We start from the raw sequence: 18,090 nt of genomic DNA, 5'->3' as shown, positions 1-18,090 counted from the left end.
TAAATTTACTTGCACCATGTGCCTACCGCACTGCCAGAAATTTCAATGAAACAAATTCACTCTGGTGATGTGCATTTGGCCTGCAAATCTGCAAAGGGCTAGTCTGTGGCTACAATTTCTTAGGAATGCGATTCCTTCCTTCCTGTTCTTGACACTAAGGCCAACTTTGCTTTCGGTTTTCTGCGAGTAATATGTTTAACTTTACTTGTGGTTCACACTCACACAATGGTGCCATCCTTGGGTGAGGGAGGGGCTTAGCTTTGTAAGAGGCTGCGTTTCCTATGAGATGCCAACCACTCATGTGGGCCCTAGACCTGCGTTGTCAAATATAATAGCCACTGGTAACATGGCTGAGACTGAAACTAGGGAACTGAATTTCTAATTGTATTTCATTTAATTAATTTAATTTACACTAAAAACTGAAGCAGTGTAAAATATTTTTTCATTAAACAACTTTAGTGCTTTGGTAGAACTATACTTCACTTTAACCAATAAACGTTCTCATTTAGATAATGAAAATTTAGTGTTTGAATTAAGATGTTCCTTAAGTATAAAATACACACCAGGTTTTGACGACTTAGTATGAAAAAGGATATAATGTATGACACAGAGAAGGCTCTTGGACACCTCCCTTGTTTACCTGGGACGAAGCCAGACAGCAGCCCTGTATACTCTGTCTCTCCTTCACGAAAGATCTGCTAAGCTGTTTGTCCCCACTGATCAATCAGAACAAGAGGCTTGTTGATTTGACCTGAGTAACCTTTAGTTAGATTTCCCTCCTTCTCCAGGCCCCCAAAGGGCCTCCTTCTGCCCTAGCCTCAGCCTGAGCCAGCAGACAGCCCTTCCTAAGCAAGCCCTCCTGGCTGACCTCAGGAAAAACATCCCATGGTCATCTCACTCTTACAGCTGGTTCCTTCTAGCCTTGCTTACTCCTCCCTAGAAAAGAAAAGCCCTCTCCTGCCTGGTGTCTGAAACACCTGCAAATATCTCACGGTCAGCTCCTCTTTTTGCAGCATCCCCTCTTCCTACTGTAATAATCTGTTTAAATATGTCTCTCCTTTTGACTGCTTGAAATGGTGAATCACTCTTCCTTTGGCTTACAGGAAACTACCGTCACCTAATCTTCCTTCTTAGTTCTCCATTGCTGGCTGCTCTTCTTTCAATGGGACGGCCACAGAGCTCCACCCCTGCACCTCTCCTCTGTTTGAGTTCACCCTCTAGGTGATCTCACATCCAACCTCACAGCTTTCCTTCCCACCTGCCCCAGCCAACCCGGCATAAACTTCTCCAGATCTCCAGACCCAACTCAACTGCCAACTCAAGATCTATACTTGGATGTTCAACAAAGGACTCAACCCAAAATACTCAAACCAGAACCCCATGTTCTCCCCCACTGCATGAATGAGGGAAACAGATCTGTGGAATTAAGAATATACCCACTTTGCAAAAAGCGTCAAGAGGCATTAGCCAAACAGCAAGCTCCTGAATGCACTTCTGTATGGTATCAGATTAAAAATTAGATTCATATACAACATTCAGCAATATCCTAATGCTTGCAGTCCACGTGCCACTTATATGTGGGATTTTTAAGGCTATTTAGAAAGCATGGTAAAAATCCCAAACAAAAAACAAATTCAGAAAGGAATTTTCTTCATAGTTAAATCTTTTCACTTAATTCTCTAATACTTCAGCCCATACTACCCTTCTGAAATTGCATTCTCAAAGGTTTAAGATTGGCTAGTTGGTAAATATCTCTCTGAAGCATCCACACGAATGATCTCTGCATACAGCAGTACCTTGGATCCTGCAATGCTTTAGTATTCTGTTCATCTCTCATTGTCCAGACTCATGTTTCCTTCTCAAATAACCTAGGTTTAAGCTCTCTGACCTCTGATTTTCTTTTATATCGTCTGTGACTTTGATTTTCTCGTGACTTCAAATGACTGTCTCCATTATACTAAAAAAGCAGTAACACCCTTTTGTTTTTAAAATTAAAGGACAGATGATGCAAACAAAACACAAAAATGTGAAATGTAGAAAAAAAGAGACTTGGAATCCAGACACTTGCATTATAGTCCCAAGTCTCATACTATCAACTTTTAACTTATCTCTTAGGGACTTATTAGTATCTGTATCTGCAAAAAAGGGGTATTAAACCAGTTAGATGGATGGCCTCACTAAAGTTCCCTTTTTTTGCTTTAACATTCTAGTTTATATTTTTAAAATTGTTTACAACTTAAGTGTCTCTTTGTAGCCTGTATTTCCATTTCTATACTTCTAATACAGAAAACAAGGGGGAAAAGATTCTCTAACTGACATAATATCTTAGATAAAAGTTTGCAGAAGGATAGGTACTTGAGGTTCTGAGAAAACAAGTCAACCTGTTTTTATCATTGACAAAAGCAAAACAGCTTGGTAAACACGTTTTATTTATAGAGAATGTATTCTGAGTCACTCCTTGATAATGGGCTTGTTTACTCCAGAACTTAGTGTTCAACTACTTTCTAAAGTAAGATATCAATGCACATTTTACTTTATTAATTTTCCTCTAACATTATCTTTAGTTATTCAAAATAATTCTTACTTTTCCCTTTGTACTTAATATATATAATTTTAACCCTGCTTTAGCTCTTTAATTTTAAATCAGTTTTTTGTAATTCACGTAGTTTAAAGTTTAACACATCAGTTTCTATTTTAGCATCATCAGCTAACTTGAGGCATCTTAACCATTTGTCCTAGTAAAATTATATCCTAAAGCTAAAATCTAAAGCCACAGATCGTTCGATGATTTTTTAAGGCTGGCTATATATATTAACAAATATACTTAACCAGAATAATCCACAAAAATCCAGTTTGATTTATACAGATCATCCCATTTCCAGTTGCTTTAATGTCCAAATAAGACAACACAAGTTTACTCCAAGGAAAGATAAAGTAATTAAATAGGATGGCAGAAATAAGACTTCGGGTTCATAGATTTTTAAAAATGATGATTTGGAAATATATTATCTTGCTTCATCCCTCACTGTACTCCCCAAATATTCAGTGGTCCTGCCACAATTTATTTTTTCTGTAAGATGCCAAGTAGATTTGTTTTTATGCCTTGTTAATGCAGGTTTCTTCTCTGCTTGGAATAGCCTCCAGTTTTTTTTTTGTTTGTTCATTTGGATTTAACTTATGCTTTGGGGCCCAATTAAAAAGTTACACTGCAGAGAAAACCATTAGCCCCTTTTGCCTTCCCATAGCATTTTGTCTGTAATTTCATTACAGCTTGCCATTTACTTTTCTATTACAATTATTTATTTCCATATCCAAATCCATTAGGCTGTTTGCTTTCCAAAGGCAGGGACTGTGGTATATGTGTCTCCTCTGATGCTTTCTCTCCTTCCCAGAATCTACCCCAGTACTCTATTCTGTTTGTCCACAAAGGGACACTGATCATTCATCTTCCTATTTGGGCTCAAATATTTCTGTATATTTATGTTACTCTTCATAATTCTGTATCTGTTTTAACTATTTTATTCACACTAACATATAAGTTGTCTGTGTATTAATGCTTATTAGATTAAGCAGCAATTAAAGAACATGAAACTAAGAATGTAAATAAAAGTCCTTTTGTCATATTAGCATATAAAATTTTAAACTTGATTTCTAATTTGCTCAGCTGACTCACTTTGAACTTATAAACAATGCATTACCTTTAAGGGTAAATTAAGTAATATTGTTGTTTTAAGGTAACTTTGTGAACATAGTATGATAGGCATTCTTTATAAATCTGCTCAATCATCCTATTCTTTAAGGGATCATTTTAAACACAAAAAACCTTAACTATTTTTAGATGACTCTCAAACATTATAACATTTCATAAATACCAGACCACCTCATATATGAATGCAATATTACTTAAGAAAAACAAGTCTATAAAAATGCACTCAATAATGGTAAGAGATCAATATATGCATTTTTAGAAATCACTGCTTTAACATCTTTCTAGGGAGATTACCTTTCCTCAAAAATAATTTTAAGGGCTTCCCTGGTGGCGCAGTGGTTGAGAGTCCGCCTGCCGATGCAGGGGACACGGGTTCGTGCCCCGCTCCGGGAAGATCCCACATGCCGCGGAGCGGCTGGGCCCGTGAGCCATGGCCGCTGAGCCTGCGCGTCCGGAGCCTGTGCTCCGCAACGGGAGAGGCCACAACAGTGAGAGGCCCGCGTACCGCAAAAAAAAAAAAAAACATAATAATAATAATAATAATTTTAAGTATAACACTCTAAATTACAATTTTTGTTTCATAATCTAAAAATCATTCTCCAAAATTGTGTTACTTGCAAAAGGTACATAACGAAGGTGACATCAAGTACTTTATGGGGGTATTTCTATTACAGTATTATCTACTCTAGTCAGTGTGCCCACTAAAATGTCACAAGTAATAGTGTTGCGTTTCTCCTCTGCATGCTGACGTTTCCTAGTGTGCAGTAAATGGACTCTGTCACCACACTTAACACCCCATCCCCACCCGTATGCATCAAATCTCATGTTCCAACCTGCTCCTTCATCTTTCTCTATCATTTCAAAAAATTTTTAACATTTAAAACTCAATAATTTTCATCTCCTTATATATGAATTAGTAGGATTAATATTTTCTTTATGAGCAGCAGTCCCCAAAGCCATCTTAATTTTGAATCTGGGGGAGGAGAGTTCTCTTACAGCCCCTCATCATTTTTTTTGTTTGTTTTTTTTGCAATACGCGGGCCTCTCACTGTTGTGGTCTCTCCCGTTGCGGAGCACAGGCTCCGGACGCGCAGGCTCAGCGGCCATGGCTCACGGGCCCAGCCGCTCCGCGGCATGTGGGATCTTCCCGGAGCAGGGCACGAACTTGTGTCCCCTGCATCGGCAGGCGGACTCTCAACCACTGCGCCACCAGGGAAGCCCCTCATCATTTTTATTTAAAGTATTCTCTTAAAAAATCTACCCTGCCACCCCAAATTCAATGGTCATATTTCTACCACCCTCTTCCAAGTATGCACAGGTAAACTTGACATTTAGAGCTTAGCTGGAGAACCAAAAAAATACTGGGAAAAATAAAGCCATAAACCTAAAGGGTATGTTTTTGTACTGCAAAGCAACATTTCAAAGAATAAGTCAACTAAAATGTTTTACAAAAATATTCGACAGTTCAAAGGAGGTCATTTTAACCAGTGGTCCCCAACCTTTTTGGCACCAAGGACCAGTTTCATGGAAGACAACTTTTCCATGGACTGGTGGGGGGATGGTTTGGGGATGATTCAAGCGCATTACATTTGTTGTGCACTTTTCTATTATTATTACAGTGTAATATTTAATGAAATAATTATACAACGCACCATAATGCAGAATCAGTGGGAGCCCTGAGCTTGTTTTCCTGCAACTAGATGGTCCCATCTGGGGCTGATGGAAGACAGTGACACCCAACCTGTGTAGCTATGTCCAGTCTACTCCGTTATCTCGTTTTGGTTGCTGCCACTGCAGAAAACCCTGCTTCACAAAGATGGGATGTTGGAAATGGAAGCAAGCTTTTCAGTGCTTTTGTGGCAATCTCAGGATATCCCGCCTTGACTTTAATCCAGAATGTATGGAGATTTGAAGTTGTCTCAAACATACTTTTAAGGCCACTGTCACTTGCGATCTCAAGCAGTTGATCCCCTTCTAGCACGGACAAAGTCGATTCACCTGGCTTATTCACAGATGGGTCGTGGATCCATTCCTTCCCAGTTCAGGGGTCTTTTGTGGTTGGGAAGTAATGCTCAAACTCCTTTGAAAGCTGAGATAGGTGACCATGCACCAGCTGGGAGAAAGAAGGCCCTGGCTCAGTCCTTCAAAATCTCTGCTAATGTTTGAAACATGTCAAAAATCCCAATGTTCACTCGTCGCCCCCATAATTCCAGTTTGGCTTTGAATGCAGCCACTTTATCTGCCGACTTGAACACAGTTGTCGTTCTCCCCTGCAGTGACAGACTGACTTCTTTGAGCAAGTTGAATACGTCACATAAGTAACCAAGTTTTGTGACCCATTCTGTGTCACTGAAGTGTAGTGCCAGTGGTGACTGTTTTTCTAAAAGAAATCTCTGGAGCGGCTCTGATAACTCAGAAACTCCGGCCAGTGATCTACCTCTAGAAAGCCATCTCACCTCTGTGTATAAGAGAAGACGTGTGCTCTGCGTCCATCACCTCAGAGTTGCGCCAACAGACGTGAGTTAAGGGCATGTACTTTAAGGTGGTTGATAATTTTAATCACATCCTGCAAAACGTTAAGTTCAGGTGCCATTTTTCGGCTAGCCAGCATTTGTCTATGGACGACACAGTGTGTGGACTCACATTCAGAAGCGACCTCTTTGACTCGAGTAGCGAAAACAGAAAGCCGTCCAGTCATGGCAGCCACTCCATCCATGCATATACACTGACACAAAATGACCAATTCAGTTTTCCTGATATGTAGTCATTCAAAGACTTGAAGAGCTCTGCAGCTGTGGTGTTGGTTGGTAACAAAAGTGCACATAACATATTCTCATGCACACCCTCCTGAAAAACATATCCCACAAAAACAAGCATTGTTGCCTTGTTGTCAACAGCAGTAGACTCATCAACCTGGATTGCGTACCACAGTGACTCATTAATCCTCTCTAACAATTGTGCCTCAGTATCCTCTGCTATTTCATCAATTCGTCTAGTTATGGTGCTAGCCGAAAGAGGATCACGTACCACCTTTTGAACTGCAGCTTCTCCTAAAAGTTCATGACAAATGGCCTTAGCAGCAGGCAGGATCGACTCTTCACCCAATATAAAGGGCTTCCTAGCTTTAGCAATGCAGTTAACTACTAAGAAAGATGCTCTCAGTGCAGACACATTTGATGAAGTGGTGGCCTTCAATAATTGCTTTTCTTCATGTTCATGTTTTTTCCTTTTGAAAAACTCCAAAGGCTTGCTTTTTAATGCAGGGTGCTTGGTCTCCATGTGGCAAAGCAGTTTTGAAGGTTTCATGGCTTTGTTGGATAGCCAGTCACCACATATTATACAAAGCGGGCTTGGAGAATGTGAATCACCTATTGCAATGAACCCGTAACTTAAGTAGGACTCTTGGTATTTTCTTTTAAATGCAGCTTTCTTTTTGTTGGCAGTCTTAAGAGTCTTCTGTCTCATCATTGAGTCTTTCCCCCTTTTCAAAGAAGCTCCCCAGCGACGTTTGTTTTTTACTCATTTTGCCTACAGTTATCTTGTGGGCTTACCAAAAACTGTGACTGAGACAAGGATGCAGTGCAGGAAAGAGGCATGGATGGAAGTGGTAAATAAAATAATGGGCAGGCCAGGCACAGACTAAAATAAGTGTCAGATTCCAACTTAAAGCCTGCCACCAGATGCAGCTTAATTGTCACTTGCCACTCACTGATAGGGTTTTGATATGAGTCTGCAAGCAATTGATTTATTAGGGTCTCTGTGCAGTCAAACCTCTCTGCTAATGATAATCTGTATTTGCAGCCGCTCCCCAGCGCCAGCATCACCGCCTCAGCTCCACCTCAGATCATCAGGCATTAGATTCTCACAAGGAGCGTGCGACCTAGATCCCTCACATGCACAGTTCACAGCAGGATTTGCGCTCCTACGAGAATCTAATGCCGCCGCTGGTCTGACAGGAGGCGGAGCTCAGGTGGTAATGTGCGCCATGGGGAGTGGCTGCAAATACAGACAAAGCTTCGCTCCGCTTGCCTGCCGCTCACTTCCTGCTGTGTGCCTGGTTACTAACAGGCCATGGACCGATACCAGTCCGTGGCCTGGGGGCTAGGGACCCCTGATTTAAGCCACTATAAATTAGATTAGACTGAAAAAGAAAAATACTGAATGTGATTCATAAAAAAGTTATGGCCAAGGGTATGATTTAACTAAACTTACTGATCTATAACATAAAAATTCACTCAGTTAGCAATATAAGGGCATTTTAAAGACCTTTACCAGTGCAACTTAATTTTGAAGTTTCTCTGCTAAGGTTTCAATACTACTGTAAGAATTTAAGAAACAGAACCTATTTTAGATCTTCAAGATCAGTGCCCTCTTAAAAAAAAATTACAAATCAACTCAACAGTAATTTTTCATTCTACTTTCACTGAGCTAAAAATGACAACCCAAAGCATTTCAACTATCAACCCTGCTGTGACGTGTGTATGTACATTTCAAAGTAAAAAACCTGGGACTAAACTCATTACAAAAGTAGAGCTGGAAAATCAAGTCACATTTATTTATAATAGAAACCTATAATAGAATCTAAAGAAAAAATGGTTCTGATGAACCTAGGGGCAGGACAGGAATAAAGACGCAGACATAGAGAATGGACTTGAGGACGCGGGGAGGGGGAAGGGTAAGCTGGGATGAAGTGAGAGAGTGGCATGGACTTATATATGCTACCAAATGTAAAACCGATAGCTAGTGGGAAGCAGCCGCATAGCACAGGGAGATCAGCTCGGTGCTTTGTGACCACCTAGAGGGGTGGGATAGGGAGGGTGGGAGGGAGACACCAGAGGGAGGAGATAAGGGGATATATGTATATGTATAGCTGATTCACTTTGTTGTAGAGAGGAAACTAACACACCATTGTAAAGCAATTATACTCCAATAAAGATGTTAAAAAAAAAAAGAAACCTTTTACTATTATTTCTTCTTCATGTCTGTTTCCCCATCTCATCTCTTGATTTATTCTTTTCTCCCAGCTTTAGTCTCTTCCTTTCTTTCCCTTACACCCTGGACTCTGCGGTAGGTCTCATTCTCTCACTCTTAGCTTGTCCGTGGCTTACCATTCTACTTCAGTCCTTCAACCCACCTTCCAAGACAGCCTAGGCAATGATGGAGAATGGTACCAGCTATGCAGATTTGTTCAACAAAAATACAGAAAGATAATTTCATCTCTGGCCCTTGACATATTTATCTATCACTAACTTATCTTCAGTCAGATCCTTCTTCTGTTCACCGATCAAAACTTTTGCCACTTTCTTCAGTTCTGTGCCCAATGGCCCACACAATTCTCAGCAGATGAGTGAACTTAAACTTCACAGCAAAATGAGACAATCATATAGAACTTCCTGTTCACCCTAAGAAATCACTATCTGAGTCCATACTGCTGCTTCCTTCCTTGCTCTAGAGAAAGAGGTATCCGTCCTTCTAGCTAAAGCATTCAGTCTTTGATGTTCTAAATACCATCTCCTCCAGAACTGGATGGTACTGGCCCATCATTCATCCTTTCTGATATTTTTCTTCAACTTTTCCTGCTCCATTAATTCCATTCCATCACCCCTGAAGTCTCTCCTCATTTAAAAAGAAAAAAACAAAGATTCTCCCCTGACCCTGCATGCCTGCTCTAGTTTCCATCCAATCCCTCTCAATCTCCACAAATAACTTCTGTGAAGAATATAAACTCAGTCACGGCTTTATATCACTTTTTATTCACTGCACTTAGCTTTCGCCTCCACCGCCTCTGTGCAGTCCCCTTCTCCACACCTGCTTCACCCGCCTGCCCCTGCGTAGTCATCCTCCTCTGAGCCCCAGTCTCCACGCTCCTCTCTCTCTACCTTCTGAGTTCATTATGTAAATATCCAAGGGCCCACGAAATCTCCGCCTCAAGGTCTGTGAGACATCTCAAGTCAACTAATCATTTCTTACATTTCTTCTCTAATCTTAGTATCCATTTTTAACTCAGTTTGCTGATACCAAAATTTACCCCATTACTCAGTAACTGGAGGGCCATTCTAGAATATTCTGTTGCCTGCTTCAGACCCAAGCAAGCAGAAATCCTCTTGCTTCTCTCTTCATCTCACACCCTCCAGGCCACTGTTCACTCCAGGCTCTCGCCATGTCTCCTGCATGACTGCACACAGCCCCTGCCAGCAGCCTCTCCCAGCCGATTTCTACGCTCTGCTCTCAACTTCTCCAACCCGTTCTCTCTGTTATAATAAAGTTACTGAAAACAAACCAGACCACAGTTTCAACTTCCTTGCTTAGAACTCTTCCAAGGCCTTCCGGGGCTTGAGTCCTAACTCTGCAATCCCATTTTCTCCCTCCCTCTAACCCACACCCCTCCAGAATTAAAACAACAAAACAGTAACAGTGCTTTACATTCGCTGGACCACAAAACTTTACAGTTTAAGCGAATTACGTTTGAGCATTTTGTTCCTCTGCCTAGAACAGCCTCCCCTTGATGCACAAACCAGGTAAATTCTTCGTTCACCTTGAGAGGCAGCACTGCTCTCCCTTTTCCGAAGCCCTGCTTTCTGAAGCGCCCCCCGCCCCCACCCAGTGATTCCACGTAGAGCTCCGTACTTCTTCCACTGGGCTACCCTGGACTCTGTACCTATTCCTGTTACTCTACCATATTCCAGAGTTGACCCTGGTAAAAAACTCCAAATTTATCTTTGCCATAACGGTACCCCTGAATGATTTATCAAGAAATATACTATATGTGACATATTATTTTACCCTGAAATAAAAGCATTTTGAAGACAAAAGTAGAAAAAAATTTTTGCGAATCCTGCAAGAATCAATTTAGAATCCTTAATCAGGACAGCATACTATAATATTCAAAGGGGAAAAAAACCTCATCTTAGCACATAGAAAACAGAAAAAAAAAGACTGTCTCAAAATTCACAGAGGTTAAGAGCACAGGATCTCAGAGCTTTTGTCAGAATACACACGAAGTACTTAGCACAGTGTCTGAAATACAATTACATGTTCTTAATAGTTAATCGCTGTCATCATTGACATTATTATTATTAGCTAAGGTAACTAGAGTTGGATGGATCAAAAGTTGTTCTAGGTCATAGGTACTTCTGGTCTCAGTCCTAAAAATTGCAGATACCACCAAAACTCTCCTGAAATTTTTAAGAACAATGAAAAAAGACATTTAGAATGTTTCTCATTATACTAGTACACGTGATAAATAATAACTACGTTTTGTTCTTCAAAAGTAACTACTTTGTAATGATACTTTCCCTAATGGAAATCAGTAAATTACCAAGATATTCTACTGAAGAGACCAAGGTCTTCTTGCTAGAAGTTCCTTTGTCACCACATATTAAAACAAATGCATCAAATGATTAAGACACCAAAATGCAAGACACATCTTTTCTTACAGAGCTATAAATTCTAAGATGGGTGATAAAACCTACTTTACCTTCAGGGGCATCTGCATCACATCTCTTTGAAACAGAAAGGGTTGAATTGCCCTTATGGGCATCATAAGTTATATTGCTCTGAAAGATGAAAATATAGTTAAAATATAAATAGTATATTAATAAATATATTTTGATTAAAAAGTAATCACTTTATGAACTTTATACTGTTTTCTATTAAACTACATCTAGCTAATATTCTAAAAGGTATATTACATAAAATTGCAACTAGAAGAAAAAGATTTAGGGTAAATTTAACATTAGGGCTTTCCTGTAACAATCTTTAGGCCCTGTGTTGAACAACAGAGCTTCTGCCCAGAGAAACAGCCTACTTATTTTTCCACGGTGGAATAAGAAAAGAATATCATTCATCCATGCAAAAGCATGATGTTATTTCATTCATTCATAGAAGCATGTTTTATAAGCACGACCTAGTGAACCAGGTGCAGGAGATAAGGCAAGAAGAGAATAAAAGGTATAAGAAATGAAAAAAATGACTAAGGTGACCTTCTAGCATTGTTCCCCAAACTTGTGTCATTCGTTACCTCCATTATGATCGTGCCTTATCTTTGATCCACTAGCACTGTTACTTAATATTTTTCAATGAACTAACTTTTCAATCCTTAGCAATATTATGGATGGTATTGAAGGTCTGATGTGCTTACTAGATTTTGTTTGTTTGTTCCTAATTACATATTAGAGTAAAGAAAGAATGGAGGAAGTACAGGATAAAGGAGTGACCCAGGCAGACTGGATTAATAATGAAAAACTCCATTAAAGTAAGGCTTGAACTGGGCCCTGAAACATGGATTTGATTTGATTTGTTAGAAGGTAGAGCAAGAGATATTTTAGGAAAAGGAAACTAAACAAAGGCTGAATTAGATATGGTCAAAATATTTTAAGCTGTCAAAATATTCAAACTAGCTCGCCAGGTACAACTAGGAATCACAGCTGGCTTTTGAAAGATCAACACCAAGGAATCATTGTAACAGGTAAGAGAATCCCTGTCATGTTAAGAGAAAGCATAGTTACGTACAAATAAAAGAGTTATAAAGTCTCTTCTATGGGATTCATGGTACCAATGAGCAGACATAATTTTCTGCACAAGAGAACTTTTTGGGGAGCCATATTAATAAACTTACTTAAAATATTATTTTAGAGTAAATATTATGAGTTTTAGCAAAGTGCTGAGATACAGCTCAGTAGCTTGGCACCATGGGATCCATTTAAGGAACTGCTGTAATGAAATTCAGTGTTATTTTTAAAAAGAACTTGTATGAAGCAAATATAAACATGCAGAAAAATGGAATGAAAAACTAGTTTGAGCAATATTAAGTTTAACCTGATGAGCTAATATTTTATGTTAGCTTTCACAAATTAGAATTTGATTTTAGATTTCACTATGTTTAAAATATCCAAATGATGACTTTTTAAAAGTTTGCACTTACTTCTGTTAGGTACTTTTGGCTTCCATACATAACATACTGGGGAGCGAGACTGTAAATCATGTAGCTAGTGTGAAGGACAATAAGCAGAAGTATCATGCAGAGAAATAAGAGCGCCTGGGGCCTGGTCCTACCCCGTCTGATTTTATACAACTGGAACGAAAGAACACAGTGACGGTATTTCAGCAACACATTTCATGGGAAGGGACTGAGTCCCACTCCTTTGTTCGGGGGTAATGAACACAGTTCAATCCACCATTTCTTTTTCCCAAAATAAATGCTAAGAATTCTTAATCTTTCCAGATAATTATAAGAATAACAAAGAATAACAAAGCTTTCCCTGTAAAGCTTTTAGGTTTAGATTCATGTTTATTTTAAAAACTCGAGACCTAGAGAATATATTTGTATTCACACGGTCTGTTTCAGAAAAATCTTCTAAACTTATTATGTAATAGCATCTGTTAGAAGTTCCTAGAGCTAAGAACTGAGAACTACTTCTCATTCTATCTAAAGATTAGAGGAGTTTCAACTCTAAGTATTAGTAATATATTTGAGTTTTTATATAATATTACTTCCCAAGGACAGACATGTCACATGTTTTAAATACTCATTTCTATGAAATACGATATCCTCATATTATACTCTACTATAAAACTATAATATAGTTTATGGTAATTTATGTTCATCTGACTACAGCTATTTTCACATGTATCCATACAGGAGGGAAACTAAAACATGTGGTAACAGATAGAAGGAGCCTGGTGACGGGCTTCATTTCAACGGCAGAGCACACTTTTATTCTAGCAACTAAAATAGCACCTCCCTGTTTTATTACTAGATTGTACTACAGTATAGAGTAACAGGACTCCAATACTGGATGGGATATGATCACCTAAAAATGTACATTTCCCAGCTTCCCTACGCCTAGTAGTGGCTGGTAGTGATAAAACATTAAACGTCAAAAGGAAAGCAGTCTGCTGGGGATTTACGGGAAAGCCTTGCTTTTTTATATAGGTGTCACCACTTCTCCTAGCTACCTTTTCCTTATGGAACACAGACAGAATAAATGGGGTTGAAGCAGCCATATCACAATCATAAGGGAGAAGCCAAGAGAAATCCAGAGACATGAGACTTAATCTAGCAATACTAGATTTAAAAAATTTTCCACAGCAAGAAGTCTTTCATTAGTTCAAGCCACTATTTAACTGAATTTTACCCACAGCTGGAAGTATGAAGATGATGTATCTCGTTTTAAAATTCTTAATTTATATCAAGATGACTCTGAGAAGAAAATAACCCTTTCTCCAAACATCCAGTAATCTTTCACTCCCAGTAGTAAGGGCCATCTTTTGAGCTACCATGCATCCAGTTGTGCTTCAGTGTGTTTCCATGCAGCCTAACACTAAGGAAAATAATAGAACATTCTAGCCCAGGGCTTCTCAACCTCGGCACTACTGATGTTTTCCGCTAGATAAGTCTTTGCTGTGAGAGGCTGCCCTGTGCAATGCAAGATGTTTAACTGAATCCCTGTACTCTAACCAACAGATGCCAGTAGCGCCTCCTAGTTATAACAACTGAAAACATCTCCAGACTTTGCCAAATGTATCCGGGAGGGCAAAATCTCCCTGTAGACAAAGAGCACTTTTATTTTAACATGAAGTGAAAAAGGTAGTATTTCCATTTTTGGTATCAAGATATTTACAACTTGTATATTATAAATCTAAGATAATTTGCAATAATGGAGATTATTGCACAAAATGATGAAAAAATCAAAATGATATTGTAACATATACTCACTCTAATCCAAAAGAACCATATGCCAATACTTCGAATCCCCGCCATTGAAGTAAAAATAAAGTACATAATAATAATTGTAATAAGAATATAATCAAGAGGAAACACCTGAAAAAAGATAAAATTAAACTTAATACACAAACAATAAGGGCTTTAGAAGTCATGTAAAATTAACTGAAAATTCATTGTTCATATTTGGCAATGTTTAAAATATCAACACTGATCAGGTTACTATGATAATGCAAAAAAAAAAAAAAAAAAACCTCCAAGAAACAATTACCAAACTACCAAACTATTACCAAATTGTTCAGTATCATTATCCTAAGAAAAATCCTATAACAAATTAAACTAAAAATTACATTTATATATGGAATAAAAGACTTCATTAAAAAGTAAAAACGGGAAGTGCTTGGAAAAGTTCACCCTAAGTCTTATAACGTATCCCCAAATCAAGTTATGTATAACATGAGAGTTCAGTAATACATCAATACAATAATTTTTAAAGCAACATATCAACATAGAAGTTATATGTAAATAAAAAGCCAAATCAGCAGAGGGCACAAGCATATACTTCCAAGTACTAATAGGTTTGTCAACATAATAATTTGATAGAGTGTGACAATGTTTGCTAGAGTATAAAATGGATGATTTTTTAATTTTTTAACTTACTGTTTGTAGTAAAGGCAAAAGCATATTCAGTGGATTACTCAGGTTAGCTCCAAAAATTATGAAACCAGAATCTATTCCAGCTGAATGAAGAGCTTTATCCAAACTATAACAAAAAAATGTATAAAGAGTGAATTTATCTATTGCACCACATTTTCAGTTACTTTAGAAAGAATATCATTATAACTTAAGCATGCAGACTCAATGGAGTCAAAGAAAACCATAGATAACAAATTAAACCTCACTTAAATATCTTACAGATATTGCTCAATTGATATAGAATAAAGAAATACTGTCTATTATTGGGGCTTTTTAGTCATTCTTTGAGTTAATGCTATAGAACACTTCAAGTAAAATTGCTACTTAAGATGGACAGGCTACACTAATGGAATTCAGCGTGGAAAATGTATAATATCATAGGATGTGTGTAAGTGCTTTAGAAAATGTGTCTACTGTACTTACTTGGACAGGAAGAGAGAAATTATAAACAGCAATGCAACTAAGATGAAAAATATTCCCCAAATGATCTAAAAGCAAAGAAAAAGAAAATAAATCATTAAAATATACTTCTGAAGTTGATATTAAAAGCACAAAACCATTATGCTTAATATGAGTTACTAGCATATGACAATGATCTAAAAAAATGACCTAAGATAAACTTTAATTTAATATGTAATCATTTAGTATATAATCCTAGGCGTGCATCATCTAAATTTTCATTATGAGACTATTTGAGAACAAAAACACAAAAGAGACAATGCATTTGAAAGTTTTCATTGGTAAGTAAACAAATGAGACTCTTTGCTAGGTCCAATAAAAGGTTTATATTCAGTTATACTCAAATATAAAAAGTTAACTGAAAACTACATTAAGACTAATACACATACACAAAAAACCAAAACCGAGAAACTCATCAGGTTATGTTAACCTGTTGTTAAAACAGAGAATTTGGAACATTTTCTCACAGAAGTAATGATATACTATATAGCTGACCCTTGGACAACGCAGGGGTTAGAGGCACTGACCCTCTGCCCAGCCAAAAATCTGCATAGAACTTACCGTCGGCCCCCTGCGATATCCACAGATTCAACTGTGGATGGCATGGTGCTATAATATGTGCTACTGAAAATTATCCATGTTTAAGTGGGCCTGAGCAGTTCACACCATGCTGTTCACGGGTCAGCTGTGTATATCTTATAAATAGATTATACCACAGCCTAGAAAAGTCTACATAACTGATTATGAAATAGAGTGCTAACAGCACTGAAGAAACGGTCACGTCCAACTCTCTCTGTGGAAGAATGTGGTAATAAGCATTGTACACTTCCTTGTACTCAAGTATGAACTTTATAGTATGAAAGGATATGTATGAAGTATGAAAGGATAGCATAGGAACTTTATAGTAGGACCACAGAAAACAAGGAAAACAATGATGGAACTGGGTCCCTAAGGAATAAAATTTCAGAATAAAAAAGGGATGAAATCTATGTTTGGCGAGAGCCAAAAGGAAGAGTCCTATTAAGTACAGTTAAGTGTTTTCGTTTCTCCTTTGCCTGGAATTGATAGGAATCAATGGAAAACATCATGAATGTTAAGGAGATTTTTCATCTTATTTCACATGATCGTTGAGTATATTTTAGAATTCTGACAGGATAAAAAAAGTAGAATAACAACCCATTATCCTACCCAGCATATAAAGATGAATATGGAAATAAATTTTAGGACTGTGTTCTAGGGAACTCTTCAGTTCTGAAAGAGTGCTTTTAGAGCTCACTGGAAGAAGTAGCTTGGCAAGAGAGGACCAAAAAGACTATAGGCTTCCTGGTGGCGCAGTGGTTAAGAATCCGTCTGCCAATGCAGGGGACACGGGCTCGAGCCCTGGTCCAGGAAGATCCCACATGCCATGGAGAAACTAAGCCCGTGTGCCACAGGTACTGAGCCTGTTTTCTAGAGACCGCGAGCCACAACCAAGAGTAGCCCTTTCTCGCTGCAACTAGAGGAAGCCTGCGCGCAGCAACGAGGACCCAATGCAGCCAAAAATAAACAAATAACTAAATAAATTTATTTAAAAAAAAAAACGACTATAGGCATCATTTGAAATAAAAACCCTTGCATGTATCCATTTTACATACAGGGTTTCACATGAGCATTCATTTATTTAAAAAAAAAGTTTCATTGCTAAGTAAGTTTGAAGTGATTCATTCATAGTAACAGAAGTTTATTAGTAGCAGGTAAAGGAGCGCACACAATCTTTTTCTACTAGGTTTGAGCATGGCACTTGATGCCTAAGTGAACTGGAGACAATATCCTTACACTGAGGAAACATATTACTTCCAAGTAGCCTGTTGATAAGAAATAGCTTGTAGCATGAGGTAGTACAGCTGCCAACTACCAATGAGCAGTAGAGGAACATGACCCAGAGACAGCAGGAGAAATTAACATTCCCCTCCCCTGATCCCCATTTTGGGGGAGGAAAAGAAAAGAAAATCCTTAACTACTTTCCCGGTCTGTTGAGATGAATGACCCAGAGTTAGACTGTTTAATCACAGCTACTTACAAAACAAAGAAAAAATATTAATAAGATAAATGTTTTATAAAGACCAAGGAAACTGTATATATTTATATATAAGAACTTAAGTTAGTACTTCCAGAATCATGTCAGTGGTGACCACCCTGGGCTGACCTAAATGCTACATATTCCACACTAGCTATAGTGTCAGTTTTAAAATAAAAATTAAGCCAAAGAGATGACATCAGTAAAGGTAACAGAATAAGAACCTCTGAAAATCCTTTCCCCCCCAAAAGCAATGAGAAAACTGGCATAAATGGTCAGAATCAACTTTTTCAACACTCTGGAAATTAACCAGAGGCATGCAACAATCTAGGAGCATTTATTCAAGAAAAACGGCTGAATCTCAGTAAGAGCACAGAGCACCGTGGAATTCCGACTGGCTCTAGTACCAATCCCTCCTCTCTCGTGCATGGTAGATGGCCGGTAAAA

The 18,090-nt window shown here is 38.2% G+C and overlaps 1 protein-coding gene across 1 annotated transcript in view; it reads right to left on the bottom strand.

Moving 5' to 3' along the window:
- Positions 1–18,090, bottom strand: part of LMBRD1 (LMBR1 domain containing 1) — a 108,669-nt gene that overhangs the window by 16,607 nt on the left and 73,972 nt on the right. Inside the window, exons 10-14 of the mRNA XM_081251176.1 lie at positions 15,552–15,616; positions 15,093–15,195; positions 14,427–14,531; positions 12,633–12,782; positions 11,187–11,265 (exon numbers count right to left, since the gene is read on the bottom strand). Of these exons, the coding sequence (XP_081107302.1) occupies positions 11,187–11,265; positions 12,633–12,782; positions 14,427–14,531; positions 15,093–15,195; positions 15,552–15,616 (502 nt within the window). The remainder of the gene's footprint in view (positions 1–11,186; positions 11,266–12,632; positions 12,783–14,426; positions 14,532–15,092; positions 15,196–15,551; positions 15,617–18,090) is intronic.

Source organism: Mesoplodon bidens, assembly GCF_964165515.1.
Source record: "Mesoplodon bidens genome assembly, chromosome: 12".
Classification (NCBI taxonomy): domain Eukaryota; kingdom Metazoa; phylum Chordata; class Mammalia; order Artiodactyla; family Ziphiidae; genus Mesoplodon; species Mesoplodon bidens.
Note: the sequence above shows the minus strand (reverse complement) of the source record. Positions and strands in the feature narration are given on the sequence as shown.